The sequence below is a fragment of the Pyrus communis genome, chromosome 15 (assembly GCF_041283825.1).
Source record: "Pyrus communis isolate YQ-2024b chromosome 15, ASM4128382v1, whole genome shotgun sequence".
NCBI lineage: Eukaryota > Viridiplantae > Streptophyta > Magnoliopsida > Rosales > Rosaceae > Pyrus > Pyrus communis.
In genome coordinates, this window is record NC_142579.1 from 17232956 (window position 1) to 17257351 (window position 24396).

Sequence of the window (24396 nt, forward strand, 5' to 3'; positions counted from 1 at the left end):
AAATAAATTAAAATAAATAAGGTTTAGACGACCAAATGTGTATTCGTCATGAAAAGAAAATGATAAAAAATAAAAAATAATTTAGTTTGACAATATAAAATATAAAAATAAATAAAAAATAAGTACATAAGGGTTAGGCGATGAAATATTGATATTCATCGCCTAACCCTTATTTACTTATTTTCATTGCCTATATGCACTACAATAATAAATTTAAAGCTACTTAATAAATATATATACCATTCAATTTCTTTAAGTGTTATATGTACAAAATAAATAAATTTAAAGCTACTTAATAAATATATATATCATTCAATGATCCAACCATCAAACTTGTTTGTATATACTTTGAGATCGTATATGCCAAAAAATCGCAAAAAAAAAAAAATTCAGAGATCAAGTAATGGGACAAAACTTTTCGACGGTTATAAACGAAAAATCACGATTTAACGGTTATTTTAACTCCAATTTTGATGATTTTTTACAGCTACACTCCTTGACCCTATATGAATCAATGAATGAATTTGATCTTCAATTTAAAATATTTACACTAATGGAAATCTTATGTTATACTTAATGAAAGTATAAATAAACTCCAAATGTCAGTGAATCTATTGTTTTGATGGGATACGCATTCTACGAAACTAGTTTCAATGATCCAACCGTCAAACTTGTTTGTATATAATTCGAGATCACATACGCAAAAAATCACAAAAAAAAAACATTCAGAGATCAAGTAAAGAGACAAAACGTTTCGACGGTTATAAATGAAAAATCATGATTTAACGGTTAATTTAACTCCGATTTTTATAATTTTTTACAACTACACTCCTTGACCCTATATGAATACAATGACTAAATTCGATCTTCAATATAAAATATTTACATTAGTGGATACCACAAAATCTTATGTAATACTTAATGAAAGTATAAATAAACTCTAAGTGTTAGTAAATCTATTGTTTTGATGGGATAAGCATTCTACAAAACTAGTTTCAATGATCAAACCGTCAAACTTGTTTGTATATTCTTCGAGATCTTATATGCCAAAATTCGCAAAAAATAAACATTTAGAGACCAAGTAATGGGACAAAACTTTTCGACGGTTATAAACAAAAAATCATAATTTAACGGCCATTTCAACTCCGGTTTTGATGATTTTTTACAGCTACACTCCTTGACCCTATATGAATACAATGAACTAATTCGATCGTCAATTTAAAATATATATTTCTAACAAAAACCCGAGCCAAACTACAATAATAAGTTTAAATCTACTTAATAAATATATATACCGATTTATTTCTTAAGTGTTGTACGTACAAAATAAAAAACGAAAATAAATTGGTTTAGGGGACTAAATATTTGGATTACGTCGCACAAAGATTGTAAAAAATAAATTTTTTATTTTATTTATTTTTGTAAAGACTTTGCGAACGACGAAGTTTAAAGTTTCGTCATGCAAAGTGACTTTGCGCGACAATGTGTTTTTGGTCACGCAAAGTCACTTTGCACGACAATGTGTGTTTCATTGCGCAAGGGTTTTATTTTATTTTATTCATTTATTATTTTTTTTTGTTACTAGTGCTTGCTTACAAAATGAATAGCGAAAATTTAATTTTCAGACCCTGTTTAATGGGCCATTCATTATATATACGTAAAATTCATCTAGCACTCCCTAATTTTCATCCATAGGTTGAGTGCTACTATTTTTGGTTGGCATTGAATTAGGCTCGGGGTCATTAACTTCATTTGCCCTTGTAACATCACCGGGAGCGGGGCCCGTTGTTGCATGTGTGCGTTCTTTGGGATTTGTCCGGCAGAAACTAGACAACTACAAAACAATCCAAAATTGTTTTAAATATTACAACCATAAATATATTATCAGGCAAACCAAAAGCGATAATTAATTACGTTGTGTACTTTGTGTCTAGACGTGGACAATTCTTTTTCCCATTGTTGCTTCTCCAATTTTGACTTCGTTTCTCTTTTGTATTTGTTTTCAACACCCCTTTTCTTTTAACTTGAATGAGATCTTTAAGCACCTCAATTTCAGAACTCTTGACTCCTTCTTCAGTTTGTTTTCTTTTCTGATCATGGTTACCACCATCCAAAGAGTTGAGCTTTGTATCCAAGGATTTCAAATTCAAGGATAGAAGTTGGGTACCTTCATTTGACATCATAGCCTTGTCAATCAAAAATGAAAGTTTTTCATAAAAACTTAGCTCTTTTGGACATGGTAGAATTATTGGCTTCTTTGCCCACTTTTTTCCCTTTTGTGTCCAAAATAATGTCGGATTTGGCGATGTTAAGCCACCTTTTTAGTATTTAACATTCCGGCAGCAACTTTATTTATTTCATTCTCAAGTAGGCTAATATGTGTCGGCAAGGAATACCTGAAACTCCATCTTTTTACAACTGCATTTAGCATAACCCGAGATCGTATCAACCACTAACTTCTTCATTTTGGTCACCTTCGCAGCCCTCTCAAGTACTTCGTATAGAGTCTCATTCCCATCCTTGGACTGGTCACTCAAGAAACAAGTCAAACTTTTCAATTCCTCCACTTGAAACTTTTCGAACATAAATCGTGTTTACAATTTGGTTATTTGAGCTTCCATTGGGGTGCAAAGCTGCAATGGAGGGAGTATGGTCACCAACCACCTTTTTCTGACGTTGCCATCCAAGGGATTGATTAAACAGAATGATGAATTCAATCAGTGTTTCCTATGCACATGTTGCTTGAAAAAGGAATGACAACTCTCGGCACGTTGATTGCTTGACACTCCAACTAAAACAAGGTGCTTACAAAATGTCGGAACCCAATTTCCATGCAACTCATAAATGTCCTCAAGCCACGTTTTATCAACCAACTCATGTTGTTCTACCAACACATTCCACCTTGCCTTAAATGCTTCTTTTCCTTCGATATCCCATATATAATCATGCAAACCCTTGAAAATGCCCTCAACCCAACCTTTGTCATTGAACTTATTAATAATATGCCATATGGAGTACTGATGAAAGGTGCTTAACAATTCATGGCTAATAACCTTTGCCATCGCTACATCTTGATTGGTAATTTATGACTTTTGGCGGCTCACCCGGCAGAGGTTTAAGCATTTCTTCAAACAACCACTCAAAGTTCTCGGTTTTTTCATTTATCAAGAATGCATAACCCAATATCGTTGTTTGACTGTGGTTATTAACTCCTAATGCAATCACATCACCAAATAGTAGTAAGCATGTCATGACTTAGCATCCACCCAAAAGTAATACCCCAAGTGTTCTACCTTCATCAATCTCCATCTTGAAAAAAAATGAATCGTTTTTCGCTTTCTCATCCTCAAAATTCTCTTTCAACATTTATGCATCATGGCCGATTAGAAGAGCTTGCAATTGTTGTTTGGCATTATACATATACTTGGGGTGCATTCAGTATTTCCAATTCCTCCACTTTGCACCTCTAATAAACTCACTTGTCTACTTATGAAAATACTAGCATGTGCACATTGTTAATCATCGCCTTCTTTGCGTTTGAAACTCGTGGATGCGATCTAAATAAGTGTGACGCACTTGACATAGGGTGGTTGTGTGCTTCATTGAAAACTGTTACAACAAACTTTTCGCAACCATTTCCCTTGTTCAGGGCAAGTTTCGCCTTGCACCCAGTTCTTGCATCTCCACTCCTACCTTTCTTATTAGGTTGGGGATTAGGATCCGTCATCTTCTTGCCTTGCTTGCAATAAATAAATTCTTTCATTAACCAAGTGTCACCATCACTAACCTTCTTACTACTATGCTCCTGAATCCCCAACCCCACTGCAAGTGCATAATTGTTGTAAAAAGCATACCCTTCATCTAATGACTCAAACTCCATTTTTAATTTCAGTTTCAACCCATTGTCTACCGTTGGAAAAACTAATTCAACCCTCTCTGCAGCAGATTGACCCCTTACATCTACATCCTTTATTTCCACCACAATTTCATATGTTTCTAACTCATCCCCCATCGAATTATATGTATATGTCTACCTGTTACAAATCTATATAACTACAACACAACTTATCACAAACCAGCACAAATTTTGCACGTATATATCTAAAATCCAATTTCACGTTTTCAACCAAATCCAATGGTGGTCCCACCATTATGGATTCAAATTCCAAAATTATAAATAACAAAATGGAATGGAAATATATTATAACAGAGGCTCTAGATTTCTTCAAAGACTAACCTGCACAATCTCAATTTCTTTAGAGTTTCTGGATGAACAACCTTTGTCAACTCTAACCCAAGCATTGCTTTAATCTACACAAACTGAGCCCTTATACCCTTCACTAGCTCTATCTCTCTGCATCTTTTTCCCTACGAAGATAACCTAATTCTTCCTTCTCACAGTGACAAGAACAAACCCAGTGAACAAAAAAAATAAAGGTACTTGATTACCCGGTCACGGTAGCAACTAACCTTGAATCCAGCTGAAATCGACTTTTCACGCAGCTTCCTCTCTCACCTCTTTTTCCCTCTTCACACACCCAAATCCTTCAACTACCTACCTCCTCATTTCTCAATGACCAAAAGTTGCCCAGTGAATAAAAAATTTAATTGAACCGCGTCACAACAACACGGTTTTATCCTGAGCTTAGTAAATTGCCACCTTCCAATTTTCGTCTGCACGCAAGGTTCGTTTATAAGGTCCAGGTTTAATCCTCTAGTCTGCCAGCCTATGCCTAACTTAGAACTCACACTGGTTGTATAGGGCCAATGCATTTCAGTCGTATTCCTAATCCAACACCTTTATTCCATGATTCTTGGCCCTCCAACCGCTGTCTTAATCTAGCACGTGCTCTCTTTCCTGCAATTTGGGCTCATAACCATCAAACCAACCGCTGGCATGTCCACGCCACATCCAATGTTGTACCCGCACTTACAAACAGTGATGTGGCTGCCTTATCAACTGCCATATCCACCCATATCGTATGGTTACTCAGCTTCGTGAAGGAGGAAATTAATGCGTTCTTACATAATCAAACATTGTCTCTTGTGTCTTCAAATCCAATCAAAACACAGTTGGCTACAAGTAGGTTTTTCGAATTAAGCGTAATCTCGTCTCTGTGGCCAAGGGTTTTCATTAGAGACCAGGTATTGATTATGATGAGACGTTTAGCTATGTTGTTAAACCTATCACTATTCGCACCGTTCTCAATTTGGCTATTTCACAAAATTGGCCGTAACGCCAGTTGGATGTCAAAAATGCATTTCTCCATGGGTTTTTTTTACGAAGATTATACATGGCTCAGCCCCCTGGATTTATTGATCACACCCATCCTCATCATGTTTTTCGCCTACACAAATCTCTTTACAGTCTCAAACAGGCTCATCGTGGATTCCTTCTTTCCTTTTGTCCTTTGAATTTATTTAGAGTGCTGCTGATTCCTCTCTTTTTATATTTCAGCGTCTCACTCACACTATTTTTTTGCATCTTTATGTGGATGATATTATTGTCACTGGCAATTCTTTAGATTTTGTTACTCAGTTTATTGCTCTTATTGGCAAGCGGTTTAACATGAAGGATTTAGGCTCCCGTTCTTTTTTGGGATTACAGGTTACTATTGACTCCACTAGCCTACATGTTCATTAACTTAAATATGCTCATGATCTTTTTACAAAGTTTTGTATGGTTTCCTGTAAGCCAACCTTGACCACTATTGTTGCCAAAGTTCCTCTCACTATTGCAGATGGCTCTTTGCCTGATTCTCCCACTGCTTTTCGTGAGTTAGTTGGTTCTCTCTAGTATCTTACCCTTACTTGTCCTGACCTTTCCTTTGTGGTCAACATTGTTGCTCGACATATGAGTTCTCGTTTTGCTCACTTGACATTTCCTATTTTACTACATTGTGATAATTTAAGCGCTACTTACCTTTCAACCAATCCAATTCATCATGCTTGCACGTGTCAAATCAAACTTTATCATCATTTTGTTTGTGAGAAAGTTGCTATTCGTAGTCATCGTGTTTGCTACATTCCTTCTGGTGATCAACCGGTCAATCTTCTCACTAAAGCTCTTCGTTAGGCTCGTCATGGTCTTCTTTGTTTCGGATCCAGCTTGTCTAGTTTGCTTAGGGGTGATGACGTTAGGATAGCATTAATTAATTTGGAATTTTCTCCGTTATTGTAGCATATAATATACGAATGTAATTTCCAATTGTTATTAGTATATAATTCCTACAGCAATAAAATTAAAATAATCTTGTATATATTGTAATATTTTTCACACATCAATATTGTCACTCATAATTCTACAAATATCATTCTAATATGCTTTTCATGTGTGTGTTTATTTATTTTTTGAGTTTTTTGATTTTTGATTTATTTATTTATTTTATTTTTTTTGTGTAAAGCTTTTCATGCTTTCGACCAAAACAAAAGCATGCTTGAAAGTTCTACAACTTTCTCCAAAGTAAATAATGAAGGTGCGACAAAAAACGTATATGTGGAGGAAAGTCCGGTCTCTCGTCGCTTAGCTGATGTACTTACGATCCAAACCACATTACTTTTATTTTATTTTGGTCGAATCAAACAACATTCTCGCATCCGGTGATTGCGATCAAGATTTTGTATTGCACAGAATAGTTTTAGAGGCCAATCAAGCTATACACAGAGCGTCTAGAGCAATCCATGACTAATGATTTTTACACTCTTTAACATTAAAAAAGAAGAAGAATTTACACACTAGTTTTGACAAAAGATAGTTAACCTAATTTACATTAAGGTGAGGGTATAGGGTCGATTCAATTCGGGATTATAATGTGAGCAATTACGAGGAATGAAAAAGCAAAAAGCCAGGTGAGCATTAGTAATATTTTTTAAGTAATACTAGACAAATTAAATTTGTAAATTAAATTTAGTAAACTAAATAATATAAAAATTGATGATTGAATTATTACTTAAACATTAATAAACGTACTCATTTCGTATTGATGACACATCATTTAATTTATAAATTTAATTTCCCTAACAATACTTATATTTTTGAACCCTCCTTTCCTAAACCCTAGCATTTCCCTTATTATAACAGTGTACCAAGCCCGACGTTGTTCTTATCTCACCATTACAAGGGTGGCAAGTGGCAGAAATACATGGGCCAACCTGTATCATTCACACCGAATGACTAAATCATCCCCCAAAACAGACATCAACGTGTGCGCAATAGTCAAAATAGCATATCATTTTCCACCATATAAAGGTCTAAATAATATACCACTCACTCGACCAGGCTTCACCCTAGCAATTCGCAAATATGGCATCCAGCAACTCCGTCAACTATCTCTTCATCTCCTTCTTCCTCTCCCTCCTCCTCACCCTCGCTTTCTCCGACGTAAGTTTTCATTTTTTTTTAGGATGTTTAACAAAACACTCCCGGTACTGTTCATTTTTAACAAAAAATCACATTTATACATTTTCCTGGTACTATTCATTATACCTTTAAAAATAGTTTTTCATTAAAATGAAGTTTTTTTTAGATTTTTCATTAGTTTTTTTATTTTTTTATTTTTTTTATTTTTTTCATTTTCTCTGATTTAATTTTTGGTGTTTGATAATAATATGGGTATTTGCAGGACCCGGATTGTGTGTACACGGTGTACGTTCGCACGGGGTCGATCATAAAGGGCGGGACGGACTCGAACGTCAACCTCCGCCTCTACGATGTGTACGGATACGGCATCGAGATCACGAACCTCGAGGCCTGGGGCGGCTTGATGGGTCCCGGCTACAACTACTTCGAGAGGGGCAATCTCGATATATTCAGCGGCCGAGGTCCCTGCCTCGACTCCCCGATCTGCGCTCTCAATCTCACCTCTGACGGCTCCGGCCCCCACCACGGCTGGTACGTTAACTACGTCGAGGTCACCTCCACAGGGGTCCATATTCCTTGCCATCAACAGCTGTTCACCGTCGAGCAGTGGCTCGCCACCGATACGTGGCCCTATGAGCTCACCGCCATCAGGAACTACTGTAACTCCGCCGACATCGAGGGTGCTGAGAAACGGGGTCGTACTGAGCGTCGGATGATTCCGTCCGGTTCAGGCGGTTTGGTTTCTACTGTTTAAGTAATTGTTTGGGTCCGGGGTTAATGAGTTGTTGTTTTGGTTATCCAAATCCGTGTTAATTTATTCAGGTGAGCGGTGCTGTGTTAAATTTAGACTATATTAACATAAAAAAAAAAATATGAACTTCATTAGAATTCCGATCTGTGATCTGTAAAGTTTGGTAATGAGAACTGTGGTCTGTAAAATTTGGTAATGTTAGAGAAATAAAATTTTAAATTAAAATTTGTAAACCAAATAACATAATTGTTGATGATCGAATTATTAATTAAGTGTCAATAAACGTATGTATTTTCTATTACTAACATATCATTTTATTTACTAATTTAATTTAAAATTTTAGTCTCAAACAATATCTAAGAAAAGAAAAAATATATAGTTTGAAATTTGTTTTGCAGTCTTAAGGTGTCATTAATTCCTCCCAATTATTGGAATCTTGCCCTGATGATACAAAAAAACGAGACAATTATTATTTTTTTGTTATAAATTTCTTATTTAAGTGTAATGGTGTAAATCTTAGATTAGGTTAGATTTTACTTATGTTTTCTATTAGAATTTGTATTCCTTGGAGGAGAAATATTTCCTCTCTCTTATTACTATAAAATAAAGGCATTGCCTAGGGGAAATAACAACACATCCTCTACACAACCCTACAAACACATCTCTTTCTATTCTTTCTCTGTGCTGCTGGCCCCCCTTCCCTGTCACCTAAATATACGCTACAACACGTTATTAGCACGTTCGTACTTCTGAGCTTAGGAATTTGACGTGGAAGCTTTTTGCATCAAACCGGTTCACCAATATCATCACGCAATTAGGTTATTTCAAAACAACAGTTTTTATCTTGATATTTTTCCAGCCCTGATAGCTTGAACATCCATCATAATGCATTACCCAACTTTACATTTTTCAAATTTTAGGGGGGTGTAGTCGATTTGGATTTCACAGGATTTTAATATACTTTTTTAAGTGATAGATTTTAAAGGATTTTAAAAGATTCTCACTTTTATATGGATTTCGACAGATTTATATGGATTTCTATTATAGATTTGTATGGATTTGTATGAATTTCTTTTGTGGATTTCTTAGGATTTAGTAGTTGAATCTTATAACATAAAATGAAATAATGCACAAAAAACATAAACATTTTGAATCAAAGGAGATCCATTAACAATAAATTTGAAGTGTTAGCAAGCACAATCATGAACTCAAATACATAGAATAATAATGTCATTGTAGTAGCTAAGCAATCAAATGAAATTCCAAATTCCAAGTTTCAAACACAACCACAAAACCTTATATTAGTCAGAAATTCATCATTACAAGTAATATTTTCTTCTTTCTCTTTTGCTTTCTCGAACGCAACCACAAAACCTAACATTACAAGAACATCATCGGAAATTCATCACTACCACACTAGAATTATTTGTGACTCATTATCCTCCATTCACATTGTTATCATTATGAGCATCTCTCCACATGTCCAAAGTTATATTATATCTCCATTCATTAGCAATATTCCGTTGTTGTTCTTGTGTTTGAAAATCTTGGTCAAGATCCCCTTCAGAAACTGACAATGGTGGAGACGAAGAAGATTCATCATCTGGTTCAATAGGAAACTCATTCGATCTACACTCCTTGTGAAGAAAATTGTGCACTACTGCACAAGCTAATACTACCTCCACTTGTGTTGCATATGGAAATGGAGGTGCAATCCTTAAAATCGGGAATTGTGATTTTAAAATACCAAATATCCTCTTGACGATATTTTATAAAGAAGCATGAATAAGATTGAACAACTCTTTTTCGTTTCTAGGCTCATGACCCGAACCACTATACTCTTGGAGATGATATCGGATTCCTCGATAAGGAGCTAAGAACTGACGTCTATTTGAAAATCCACAATTTACTATAAAAAATTTCCCTGATAATATATATTTTAGTATGCAACTCAATCGATTAATGAGAAATTAAATAATAATAAAAATGATAAATAATAATTTGATACCTTGTGGCACTTTAAGTCCATTCCTTCTTGTCAAAGCATCATTAAGAACTCTTGAATCATGAGCCGATCCTTCCCACCCACTAAGGACGTACATGAATTCCAAATCAAAGTTACAAGCAGCTAATACATTTTGTGATATGACACCCTTATGATTACGATAACTACTTACATTGTATCCGAACACTGATGCTGGGATATGTGTGCCATCAATAGCTCTAATACAATCCTAAAATAGTGTTAAGTTTATCATTTGGAATAAATTAGAATGATACAAAATTAAAAAAAAAACAAAAAAAACACACTATACGTACCTTCAAGTAAGGGGAAAATCTCGTACTTTCCCTTATTTTAGATAGCACTGCTAATCCATGTTTGGCTATCATCTCCAGTGTTATTGTGTTCAAGGCCTTCAAAACTTTGTTAAAATTTCTACTGGTAGTCCAATGTGATTGCCCAAACGTATCACGCAGTAGACAATATCTACTATTGTGTCCAACAATAAGCAAAATTGTTGCAAGCATTTCTTCTATGCAAATGAATTTTGTATCTCGTAAGAGTGTTTTTTCTCTAATAATAGTGCATAACTTCACAAACACATCAGGATACATTCTATACCTTTGCCGGAAATCCTCTGGGCGGTCTTCTTTCAGTACTTTATGTATATAATTGTATCCTTCCGTAGTAATTGATCGTCGATTTAAAAGGACGTTCAATAGGTTGTCCAAATGTAATTATAAACTCTTTTAGCATGTGGACTATAGCTTGAATCGCCATCAATAAATATTTAATGGTTTCATTTAGTTCTTCTTCCTCAATTTCTTCTTCATCAATTTATTCTTCTTCAATTTGTCCTTCCACCATTTGCTCCACTTCTATTTCTTCATCCACTTCGTCCACTTCCATTTCTTCCCCACCTTCCACTTCCATGCTTGATTGAGATATTATATAAACTACCCAATGCGTGTGGGATGATCTATCACATAACATTACGAGATTATAATTTGCTCACTACCAGCATATAATGTACAAATAATTCCTACATGAAGAGATATGCACATGTTCAATCAAAACATAACAAACTAAATGACAAATATATGGGATAAACTCATCCCACGCACATCTTCATTTTTTGTGGCTTCAATACCTATTCAGGAAACCCAATAAACAAATGACATTAAGCATAAAACTCAACCCAATGCAAACAACTTAAGAAGAATAGTAGAGCAAGACAACTAAATCAAAAGAACCCAATTAAAAGATCCTCAGAAACCACTCAAATCTGCAAGGGCACAAGGCACATATACCTCATCTTTTCAATACTATTCGATCAACTTGTCCTCACAATACCAGTTGTCCATTTTCAAAGATCATGTAAATCTTCTAATGAACAATCTTACAGAACCCAAGATCTTCCTAAACTGTATATCTTAAATCGGAAATTCAAAAGACATTTAAGGATGCCAACACTGGCTGCAAATAAGAACTCCAAGTCTCATGACTCAGTTGCACAGCGTTTCCTAAGGTCTGTTTTCTCTATGTTCCATACATAAAGAGAACGTAGATTCATAGATACATTTTCTATCAACTTTTCCCAAAAGATGTTGAATTTTTCATTTCTATAAGTTCTTTTAAATCCATGAAAATTACCTTGCTACATAGAATTACAAAGAAACAAGTGGAAGGAAAAAAATTTGTAAAAGACATTAAAACAATCCCATAAAGCATGGCAAAACAAATGTATAAAGGCATTCCGTGGAGTACAGAAGGATATGTATAATACCTACAACTTTCTTAGGCCTTTAATTTTCCTGAATCTTTAAAACAAATTAAATTGTAAGTTTCATAAAGATACAACAGAAGAATAACAGATCATGAATTTTCTATTTGGCCACACCCAATTAGTTTTGTAGTTTCATAAAGATACTGCAATACCTTGTGGCGATAGAGGAAGATGAGAGACAAAACTGGTCCACTTCTATGAGGAATGTGAAAAGAAATCACATGTGGTAGGGTTCAAATCCCTCAAAATCCCTTGGCCATTAAAATCCTAATAAATCTTTGACATTCTCACTATACCTAGATTTTAATGTATTTTTAAATCCTAATTTGACTACACCATGATTTCAAAATCTTTTAAAATCATCTTTTAAAACTCTAATCGACTACACCCAGATTTTAAAGTCTATTAAAATCCTACCAAATCTTAGTTTGACTACACCCCCTTTAGATTCTACATAAATTGTATATGCATTATATCCATAATTGTTGAATTATATGAATTTGATATTGCCATGAATTACATCAAATATCTGTTCATGCATTAAATTATTTATCTGAATATGCATTGAATTAATATGGAATTGAAAAAAATTTATAAAGAATTTTTAGGGTTTCTTTGAAAACCCATCCATGTCGATGGGCTTCTTTTTCCCTGGAGCCAAAAAGTCGAACCTGGAGCTACAACTCCAGGCCCAAACCCTAAACTCGACGCCTAGATAGTGCCGCCTCCCTTGAACCATCGAGAAGCATGGCTTACAGCCATGCCCAGCCACCTCTAACTACTTCCTCGACGACATGAAGTCGCCATTGATCAGTCCTTGCTTGAATTTCGATGTTTTTTATTTTTTTATTTTAAATTAAAATAAAAAATTCTAGGGTTTTACAATGTTGAGAATTTTTCACTCTCCTTTCAAATTTATAGGTTGCCGTTGAACCCACGACCATCGTAATGATTTTTTGCACCGCGATAAGACCACCTGAAGTGGTGGTGCCAGTCTTCTCCTACGACGAATTCACCTAGCTCGCTCTGGGATGTTTGGATAAAAAAACCCAAGCCCACTTGGGCTTGGCCTGTTTCTCGGTAAGTATCAACCCTTTGGGCTTGGACACTTCCCTCGGTCCGCGAACGACGCTAACCCAATTGGGCTTGTAGTGGAACCCAGCCTACGCGACTGTTGTGGACTCTCTGCGCTGCAACACATCGAATCTCAGCCTGCAGCTGGTGCATCGGTGCACCTGCACCGCGCTGTATCTGATCGATGCCCATATAGGTCTATGTTTTGGATCTTATTCTTGCAGCCCGTTTGCTGCTACTAGGCTTGCAACCTAAATTCTATTTAGGGCATGATCAGATCGTGCCTACCCGAGCCCAGTTTTGGGCCTAAACCTCACGCACCAATTCACTCAGCCCACCAGTGGGCTTTGGTCCAAATTTTTGGGCCCCGAGTTTTAATTGCCTATTTTTAGGCACTTTTGGGTTTTATAATTTTTTCACCCACACTTTAAATTTGGCTCGAAGTCTAAATAATTAATTTAATTATAATTATAGACCTGAAGTTCTATTTGCATATTTTCTTGTTGCATATTTTTGTATATATATTTGCATTGTCTGCAGGAACATATAAACCTGAAGTTGATAATTATTTCGAAACCTTAAGTTTCTAGAAGCATGCCTTGTTTGAAAACCTGAAGTTTTTCTTAAAAACATCACCCACAAAGACCCAAAGTTTTTTCATGTGAATTTAAACCAATACATGTATGTTGGAACCTGAATGTTTTACTCTTATGTGAATGGATTGATTTTTTTTTTCTCCATTACACTAACCACATCTTGTCCATCTATTTTGTGATAGGAACATGTCGAATTTGAATAAACTTGACCTCATCGTTTTAGACTTCTTTGGAAGGAACTACCTCAAGAGGGTCCAAGATATGAAGCTTCACCCCATTACAAAGAATTTGTTTCCCGCGATTAAAGATGAGACGGACAACCCTGTTGGCAAAGCTAAGAAAGCCACTGCCACGATCTTTATGCGAAGACATATTCATGATGCACTGCAAACTGAGTACCTTGCTGAGGAGGATCCATGAGCATTATAGGTCGCTTTGGCTGATCGCTTTGATCACCAAAAGGATATTTTCTTGCCTGAAGCAAGACATGACTGGCAGCATTTGTGCTTCCAAGACTTTAAGTCTATGAATGAATATAATTCTGAAGTTTGTCGAATTCAATCACTTCTCAGGTTCTGTAACGAGACCTTGGCTGAAGAGGATCTCCTGAAAAGACCTATTTGACCTTCTTTGCTACTAATGTTGTCCTGCATCAATAATATAGGGCTCAAAATTTCACTAAGTTTTAGATTTTATCTCTGTTTTACTTTTCGCTGAAAAGCAGAATCAGCTGTTAATGAAAAATCATCAATCTGGACCTACTTGGGCGACTACTATGCTTGAAGCACATTATAGCACAAAAAATGCCAACGTAGGTGTGGTAGGGGCTACCAGAAGCCACCGTATCAAGGTCAACAGGGCTAAGGCCTATCTAAGGGAGGAAATCGAGCCCCGAAGCGCCCTAATCTCGCTCTCAAGGTCCTAAACTTCAAGAATAAGAGCAAAGCACCTGAAACCATGGATGTGGACATGTGTTATCGCTGTGGTTCCAAGGACCATTGGTACCGTGTTTGCTGTGCTCCCCAGAAGGTTGTAGCTGAATGTCATTCTCGTCATAAGAAGTTTGAATCAAACTTTGTGCAAGTGGATAAAATAGACAGTACCACGATGGAGGTTTCTAACTTTCAAGAGGATACCACCCTTATGGAAGATTAGAATATTAAACATAAATTATTTTTCTAGTTGAAATTTAGACAATGGGGCCGAACCCCCCACTTTGTTTTTGGTTTAATTTTGAACAATTTTCATTTATGTTTGGATTATTTGTTGGTGATTTTTTTGGATATTAAGTTTCTAATTAATTACCATCCTTGAATACTTAAAATTATTTTGAATAGATATTTGTTTTTAGAACTTTTATGCATGTGACCGATTCAAATTAAATTTTATTCTAGGTATGACTAGTGGGAACGTTAGTTGTCTGGCAAATAGTGCAACCATGCACACCGTTTTGTATGAACGCATCTATTTCACTAACTTCATACCTAAGAATGCACCTCTGACAACCTTCTCAGGCCTATCCATCCTGATCGAAGGATACGATAAGACATGTATTGAAGGGAAATCTATGAGATTCATGTGGGATTTCTAGTGACTAGCATGCATATACAATTCAAAATTTATATACGAAAGCAACGGAAGCATGTCATACATTTTATCAAAGCTATAGTCATGCAAATCCCCTTCAAGATGCATAGGTTTATATAAGATGCATCAAAACAAAATTTATAAGAAGAACAAACTAGAGGTTTAGTTTTATACCTCTTGATCTAGATCTTAGACCAAGGATGGACCACCTCCAAGATCTTTGCTCCTCAAACTCCTTGAGCCTAGCCTCCCTCCTTGCTTCCTCCACTTTGTAATGAGAAAGATGAAGGAATAACCAAAATGGTGTATAGATGATTAGTTGAATCACCCCCTTGGTGGCCGGCCCTTTGTGTTCAAGAGAGAGAGCTTTTCTTTTTCTCTTTTGTTATTTTAGAACACATCAAAACCCTAATGAATCTTTCACTATAATGTTCCTTTTATTACATAAAGAAACAAGTCAACAATTGACCTCCTCTCTCCCTCTCTTTGGCCGGCCATATGTGTTTGGTTTGGGCTTTGGGCTTTTAATTATTTCAAGTCATCCAATGCTTGAATAAAAGCCCAATGGGTTTTGGCCCAATGGGCCTAATTAAACCCGAACGTTTCTATAAGCCCAAAACGATCTTTATCGCTTTTATGATTTCTTTAGACTTTCTAAATTAATCAAAACACTTAATTAATCCAATTAATTATTTCCTTCATCCATTAGTTACTCACTACAAGAGTGTATTGGTGAACAATCTTTTAGGTTCTAATTAGCAAGGCAGTGAGGTGATTGGCACCAATCCAATTGATTATCCAATCACTTAGTGAATTAAAACTTACTTTTAATTCACCTTCCTTTTGATGACTACATTTAATTATCTAGAAGAACTCACAAGCCATGAGTGACATCTAACCATATATCATGGCTACCCAAGCTAATGTAGAAGTTTATTCGGAGAACCTATTCAGTTGGAATTACAATGTAATTCGATCCTTCTCTAAAACAATACTCTCAATCACATCACTAGGGTATGGATTTATAATGTCAAACCCCTAATGTGATTATTCCTTCTTATACGATTCAATTGAGACGTATAGGAACGCTTTCCTTTATTACGCTCGATACTTCGGCCGAAGATTCCCGAATCATATCTTAGAGTATTCATCCTTTCTTATCGAGGATTAGAGATTCCTTGTTGCGCATTCACTTGCCTTCATGGCTAAGTGGCTTAACCCCAACGATGCCTTGGACACTCGCGTATGGAATGACTTTAACATAATCAAAGATTAAGTACTTAACCACAAGACAACGACGATGCCTCAGGTCAAAGGATTACTTACATTATTCCAACCATTAGAGTTACTTGCTTGACATGTGAGTAGACCTCCATGCAAGTACTCTCGTTTGATTGTGTTCAGTGAACTCATTCCCTTAATGAGCACCTACATGCTTGTCTTAGTGTCGCTACACGAATGGGATGAGACTTTCCATCCTTCGAATTGAAGCAGACATAGTATGTACCGGTCTATGGATTGTCAGTATCCCTCCGATAATCCTTATGACCAAGAACCTTTTTGGACATGATGGTTATGAGAAGAAAGTCTCTGTAATCTAACATCATTAGGTTACTTCTTCCATCGATCCATTGTCCATGGATTCACTATTTAAGACATATTTTGTTCATTGAGATAGTCCTAATTAGTATCTTTGCCTTCCGATGTATAAGAGTCATATATACATCAATTCATTGTCTTGAAAGGTTTCTTCCAAAGATTGACTTTCAGGGCATATTTCCAACAATCTCCCACTTGCACTAAAGTCAATCACTAGTGTATCTTATACATGCTAGTTGAGTGAGCTTATGCTCGTAGGTTAACTTGGTTATGTATTAATCACCTTTTAATTTAAAAGGGATTTACTTATCAAATGTTTCTAAAACATTTTGATGATGTCTCTTTCTTGTGTTCGAATACTTTGATGAGACCTTGATTCCATGGCTTGAGCTATCGCCCCATTATGTCGTAGTATCCTACTAACGACCTTATGGTTTGGATTCAATCATTGGTTCTAAAAGAACCCCTTCCTTTCAAAACACCTTTTGAAGCAGTTTCTAAAACAATATATCGACATATATTTTGTTTGTATACTTTATACAAACTTTGCTCCAACCTTGAGACCATTGTAGTACGATACTAACAATACATTCATATGATTAGTACTTCATCCATTATGAAGTTCCATTTGTTAAAATGGGTTATTTTCACTTTGGTTCGTAACCTAAGTGAATGCACGCTTCCAAAGTCCCACTCTGATGTTCCTTTCTTAAAGGCAATAATACTCTATCAGTTGCTTTGGTTCTGATCCTGGGATATAGTAATATCTTAAAGTGATAACCCATGGTTTTTCACTTTTGGATATCTACTCACAAGTCCATACATGTGTCCCTTTTTTGTGATTTTATGACACATTCATTATAAGGGTTATGAAAGTGATTTTCTATCATATAGTAAAATGCTTTCTTAAATCTTCAACATTTGAGATTTAATTTCCCCATATAACTTCCTTGAGATAGCCTTTGTTATATCAATAAGTCCAATTCAAGTCTATACTTAAAATTAACCGTGTCATGTCTTGTCATTTTTCGAGTAACATCTAGGTTTGATCAAGTCTATCAAATAGACTTCATTCATATTTTGTTGCTCAAATTATGACATCACTCCCATTGGGCTTGTTGTAACTTAGCATTCATTCAAAACTTAACACTTAAATTTTTCTTGATTTGAATGCATATTGCTCCCACTAACTTGTTTTGGATCTATTGACAATCATTGAGATCCATTAGCTTATTAACGATGTCTCAACAATTTTGAGACTATCAACAATACTAGCTAACACAAGTTATTTAAATGAATCATTTAAATGGTGTCATACACCATTCTTCAAGTTTTAGTCATACTAAGACTTTAATGTAGTCATATAAGAATTATCCAAGTCTTTAGTGAAAGCAAGGCTTCTACTAAGGATATAGAAACTCAACCATTCCTTCTAGGTGGTTGATATAATTCTTTATCAAAAAACTACATGGAGCGTTATAGTTACATAAGGTGACGAATTCGGATTGTCTTGTTGTTAAACTATATGTTGTGACTCATTTTGAAACTATTCCCTTTTGTTTCATCAACTTGTCCATATGCTTTGTAATTTAGCTTGTTCTCATAAAAGAGAATGATGGACAACTCCCAACATATAACCATTTTATGCTAGGTTGACGAAACCTACATTCAAAGACTATTCTTTAGAATGTTACACAACATAGAATATTAATGTTTTGGAGAGCTTGAGTCTTTTAACAATTAAAATTATAAACTCTCAATAATAGTCAAGTACTATTATTATTTAGACAACTATAAACCAATCATATTCAAGTTTATATCCAATTTCTCACCTCCCACTATTTCTCATGACTTTAATGAGAAATCATTTCATACATTCAAAAATTGTATAAACATGGAGTATACGGGTTGAGGACATTGTGTAGTAGCTTTAAAACCTTTCAAGCTCATTTGTTTCACTCTTCACTAAGTTGATGTCTTGTTATTAAGTGACTAAAACCTTTAAACATTTTATTGATTTAGACACTTAAATTTTTGGTTTAAACACACTTGACATTTTAAAACAATTTTAAGAATGTCCAATTAATTGTTCAAAACCACTAATTGAATCAAGAGTGATCTTGATTATTGTGGTTTAAGTGATAACCATATAAGAAACGTTTTTCTTATTTCTAATATCATTATTATCATGTATCTCATCTAGGATACAACAAGACAATCTTCAATTCATAACTTTACTTTAAGGAAATATTTTAGAAGGCATTCGTCACATTACATTAATATGATAACACAAACATTCACAATGTTTAACTTAAAAGGAATTATCTCTAAACATTTAGAGACTTATTTAAGTACCTTCAAACATTTAGGCATTAATAGTGGTCTTCCATCATATGAAGCCACATAATAAGTTCTTAACACAATAAGAAAGTTTAAAGACAATCTTTAAATGCCTAAACAAACTTCCCAAGTAGTAAGCAAAAACATGGTGACCGAACCCTTCTCCACTCTTTTATTTGCTTGTTCCTCTTCTACTTAGCTCCTCCACCTATATACAATTATACAAGTGATTAGCACTTTATATCAAATATAAATATTTAGAAGATCTAACAATTAGAATTGAAGATAAGAACATAAACCATACCTTGTGGCTTGTCCTTAAGAGTTGCAAGGTATAACCTGCAATTCCTCTTCCAATGTCCCTCCTTTCCACAGTGGTGGCAAGCCCCCTTGGGCTCCATTGCCTTCTTTTTCTTCACTCCCCCTTTCGGCTTAAGAGTGGGTGACTTCTTCTCATTCCCTTTGCCTTTGCCTTGCGGCTTAGACTTGGAAGAGGATGGCTTGTTGTAGGCTACTGCAGAATTTCCTACAACGTTCTCTTTTATCATAGTTTTCTCAGCAGTTACTAACATGTTTAGTAACTCAGAGAGAGTATGATCCATCTTATTCATGTTGTAGTTCATTACGAACTGTGAAAATGAATCAGGAAGAGAAGCCAATATAAAGTCCTGGGCCAATTCCCCGTCAAGTGGAGTACCTAGGTTCTCCAGTTGTTCTATGAATCCTATCATCTTCAGTACATGTTGATGCACTGGAGCCCCTTTGACCATCTTGGTCTTCACAAGTTCACAAACAGTGTTAAAGCGACGGTTGCGCGTCCCTTCACCATATAACTCCGTAAGATGGAGTATTATGGAAAATGCACTGTCCATGCCCTCGTGCTGTCTCTGTAGCTCCTCATTCATGGAAGCCAACAGATAGCACTTGGCTTGTGTATCATCCTCAACATGCTTGTCATACTTAGCAGGTTCATCCTCTGTGGCCTCAGGGCCAAGAGGTATGTCAGGAAGAGGCTTATCAAGTACGTAAATAATCTTCTCCAATGTTAGGAGAATCTTGACATTACGATACCAGGTTGGGAAATTATGCCCCTCTAGGCAATGTTTGTCGAGTATTTTCGCGAACGTGCTTCCAACCATATCTAAATACATAAACAATAAAATAAATTAGTTTGATTGTTGATTAAGTCACACGATTCGGGTCTTTAAACCGAATGACACCACCCACCATTTTTGGCAAATTCCATATCCCTCAATAGAATCCGAGAGTTACGTTGAACTCTTAGCGGGGTATGGGAGACTCACCATTACCAAGCCCACCTCAGAATTATGTCATGTTGGTTAGCAAAAATAATGATGAGAGAATAACACTTTAGTCATTTACAACTCTTGTAATTACCCATCTAGTTTGGCCTCTAGAGAATGAATGCCTCAGAATTATATCATGTTGGCACCATTGCACTTAGTTAAGTTATTCCCACCATGCTTAGTTTATGTAAAGGTTCAAGCATAACCTCAGAATTATATCATGTTGGTCATACTCGTTGTCTACACTCACCTCATCATATGTTTATGGACTCCTCCTGAATGTAAGCACATACTTTGTACCTCCCCATTATAGGGTGAAGTTGGTGCATGAGTCACAAACGATTGGAGCCCACCACGGTGGAAGGCCTACGAAGAAATGTTCAAAGCATCTCTCGCTTATCAACTTAATATTCTTTGTTGGTTGAGGGATTTTAAGGTCTCATCAATTTTATTTATTTAAACATATTCAAATAAATTGTCCTATTACAACTACTAGTCCAAAGTTAATGAAATTAGTAGCATATGATATCCCCACTATTCGTTTTCATAAAACAAATCAATATCAAAACATTTTTCAAAATATTGGAGATATATATAACTACTAATTGAAATCATTATAGTTTAGTAGCGTATGATACTCCCACTATTTGTTTTGAGAAAAACAAATCAATATCAAAAACGAATTTTTTCAAATATTGGAAGTAACTACTACTACTACGGTTTTTGCAATCCTTTGAAATTGGACTTTATAGTTATCTTAGGCTCTTGGATGACCATGGACTTATTGGGTTATTGCAACAACGAGCCAACATTGTTGAATAAGATCTCGGGGAGGTTGTGTCATTTTAATTACATGCTTTTCAATCCAATTAAAACATTTTCATTGAGCCATTAGAAATGAAAGACAATCATTCATTGCTTATTAGGGCGTTGGACCCATTTAATCTTTAATCTCATGTCAAAACCCTCTTTTAGTTATGTCTCCTTACCAATAGTTAAAGAAACTCTAGTCTAGCACTAGAGGGAATCAACTAACTAAAAGAGATTAAGAAGTAATAAGAATTACAAACCGATTTGTACAAATTCCTACAAATTACACATACTAAGAGGGAGAGATAGATTAATGTCGAAACGTGACAAGGTCCAATTGAAACAGTAATTAAAACACATTCCCAAGGTTCAAACAATTTGATTTTAGCGCCTTAACTCATAGCTCAATTATCGTTTAAGGCATAAGTCCATAGTCACCCATTTTCTAACTACTTAATCACATTAAATAATTAAATGGAATGCAACATAATCAATTAGATTTAGTGCATATGGGCATAATTAAATGATGAGTTTAAACTTTAAACAAAATTAAAATCAAACATTTCAATTTTTAAATAGTAGGGGTCTTAATGCAAATATGAAAAAGTAAGGGGTCAAACCATAAATACTAAAAGTAATACCAAACTTTTCATGATTACAAAAGGACCCTCAAGTGGGAAAACCACTTGAGTTGGCCGGCCAAATGAAGGGGGAAGTAGGTAGGTCTCACCCACCTTGCATTATTTCAACATAAAGAAGAAGAAAAATATATCTTGTTTGCCACTTAATTTTGCTTTAAGGACTTTAGGGAAAAGGGTGATGGAAATATATATCTAGACAAGTCTAGGTATTAATTTAAATTTTGGTGTAGGCTATGGATGGTATGTACATCATCCATAACCACAAAACAATGCATGTAAAACCATTTTCCCCAAAAACCAAACCATGAACACCAAGAACAAAACCATGAACATATTTTTCAAGATTTGTATGTTCTTGGTGATTTTTCAAACCCAAAAAAAAAAAGTGACAAGATCACTACTTTCTAGCTTCAAGGTGTGTGTGTGAGGTTCAAAACAAAACACAAACACTAACAAAAATTCCCCATTTAGCCGAACCCCCTTTAAGGAATAAAACCCCAAAATTTTTGTTTCTAAACCCTCTTTTCATTCATGCATCCAAAACATTTTTGCATACATATCTTTCTCAACTATTGATACACCTTTTTCAACATTTGAAAAGACAAAAGATAAACATATTTTGAATGAAAAATAATTTAAACTCAAACTTCATTCATGCATCAAAAACACTTTTCTTGCATATCCTTTTCAACTTTTGATTTACAATTTTTCAACACTTTGAAAAAACAAAAGATAAACATATTTTGAATGAGGCAATAATATGACATACATAAAATTAAAACCCATATGCATAAAATCTAAAAGGACACATCATACATAAACCTTTGGCTCTTGATACCACTTGAAGGGAAATCTATGAGATTCATGTGGGATTTCTAGTGACTAGCATGCATATACAATTCAAAATTTATATACGAAAGCAACGGAAGCATGTCATACATTTTATCAAAGCTATAGTCATGCAAATCCCCTTCAAGATGCATAGGTTTATATAAGATGCATCAAAACAAAATTTATAAGAAGAACAAACTAGAGGTTTAGTTTTATACCTCTTGATCTAGATCTTAGACCAAGGATGGACCACCTCCAAGATCTTTGCTCCTCAAACTCCTTGAGCCTAGCCTCCCTCCTTGCTTCCTCCACTTTGTAATGAGAAAGATGAAGGAATGACCAAAAGGGTGTATAGATGATTAGTTGAATCACCCCCTTGGTGGCCGGCCCTTTGTGTTCAAGAGAGAGAGCTTTTCTTTTTCTCTTTTGTTATTTTAGAACACATCAAAACCCTAATGAATCTTTCACTATAATGTTCCTTTTATTACATAAAGAAACAAGTCAACAATTGACCTCCTCTCTCCCTCTCTTTGGCCGGCCATATGTGTTTGGTTTGGGCTTTGGGCTTTTAATTATTTCAAGTCATCCAATGCTTGAATAAAAGCCCAATGGGTTTTGGCCCAATGGGCCTAATTAAACCCGAACGTTTCTATAAGCCCAAAACGATCTTTATCGCTTTTATGATTTCTTTAGACTTTCTAAATTAATCAAAACACTTAATTAATCCAATTAATTATTTCCTTCATCCATTAGTTACTCACTACAAGAGTGTATTGGTGAACAATCTTTTAGGTTCTAATTAGCAAGGCAGTGAGGTGATTGGCACCAATCCAATTGATTATCCAATCACTTAGTGAATTAAAACTTACTTTTAATTCACCTCCCTTTGATGACTACATTTAATTATCTAGAAGAACTCACAAGCCATGAGTGACATCTAACCATATATCATGGCTACCCAAGCTAATGTAGAAGTTTATTCGGAGAACCTATTCAGTTGGAATTACAATGTAATTCGATCCTTCTCTAAAACAATACTCTCAATCACATCACTAGGGTATGGATTTATAATGTCAAACCCCTAATGTGATTATTCCTTCTTATACGATTCAATTGAGACGTATAGGAACGCTTTCCTTTATTACGCTCGATACTTCGGCCGAAGATTCCCGAATCATATCTTAGAGTATTCATCCTTTCTTATCGAGGATTAGAGATTCCTTGTTGCGCATTCACTTGCCTTCATGGCTAAGTGGCTTAACCCCAACGATGCCTTGGACACTCGCGTATGGAATGACTTTAACATAATCAAAGATTAAGTACTTAACCACAAGACAACGACGATGCCTCAGGTCAAAGGATTACTTACATTATTCCAACCATTAGAGTTACTTGCTTGACATGTGAGTAGACCTCCATGCAAGTACTCTCGTTTGATTGTGTTCAGTGAACTCATTCCCTTAATGAGCACCTACATGCTTGTCTTAGTGTCGCTACACGAATGGGATGAGACTTTCCATCCTTCGAATTGAACCAGACATAGTATGTACCGGTCTATGGATTGTCAGTATCCCTCCGACAATCCTTATGACCAAGAACCTTTTTGGACATGATGGTTATGAGAAGAAGGTCTCTGTAATCTAACATCATTAGGTTACTTCTTCCATCGATCCATTGTCCATGGATTCACTATTTAGGACATATTTTGTTCA

At 35.4% G+C, this 24396-nt stretch overlaps 2 protein-coding genes across 2 annotated transcripts; one reads left to right on the forward strand and one right to left on the reverse strand.

Annotated features, from left to right (window-relative positions):
* The first annotated feature begins 7225 nt into the window (after positions 1–7225).
* Positions 7226–8383, forward strand: LOC137719424 (PLAT domain-containing protein 3). Its single transcript, XM_068458466.2, has 2 exons — positions 7226–7381; positions 7623–8383. The coding sequence occupies exons 1-2, from the start codon at positions 7304–7306 to the stop codon at positions 8112–8114; spliced, it is 570 nt and encodes a 189-aa protein (XP_068314567.2). The 5' UTR covers positions 7226–7303; the 3' UTR covers positions 8115–8383.
* Positions 8384–19003: 10620 nt separating this feature from the next.
* LOC137744429 (uncharacterized) lies at positions 19004–22988 on the reverse strand. The gene is made up of 3 exons (XM_068484244.2): positions 22903–22988; positions 19400–20236; positions 19004–19303 (listed from the first exon to the last, which is right to left on the reverse strand). Exons 2-3 carry the CDS (start codon positions 20232–20234, stop codon positions 19287–19289), a joined length of 852 nt encoding a protein of 283 aa, XP_068340345.2. The 5' UTR covers positions 20235–20236; positions 22903–22988; the 3' UTR covers positions 19004–19286.
* Positions 22989–24396: the final 1408 nt, after the last annotated feature.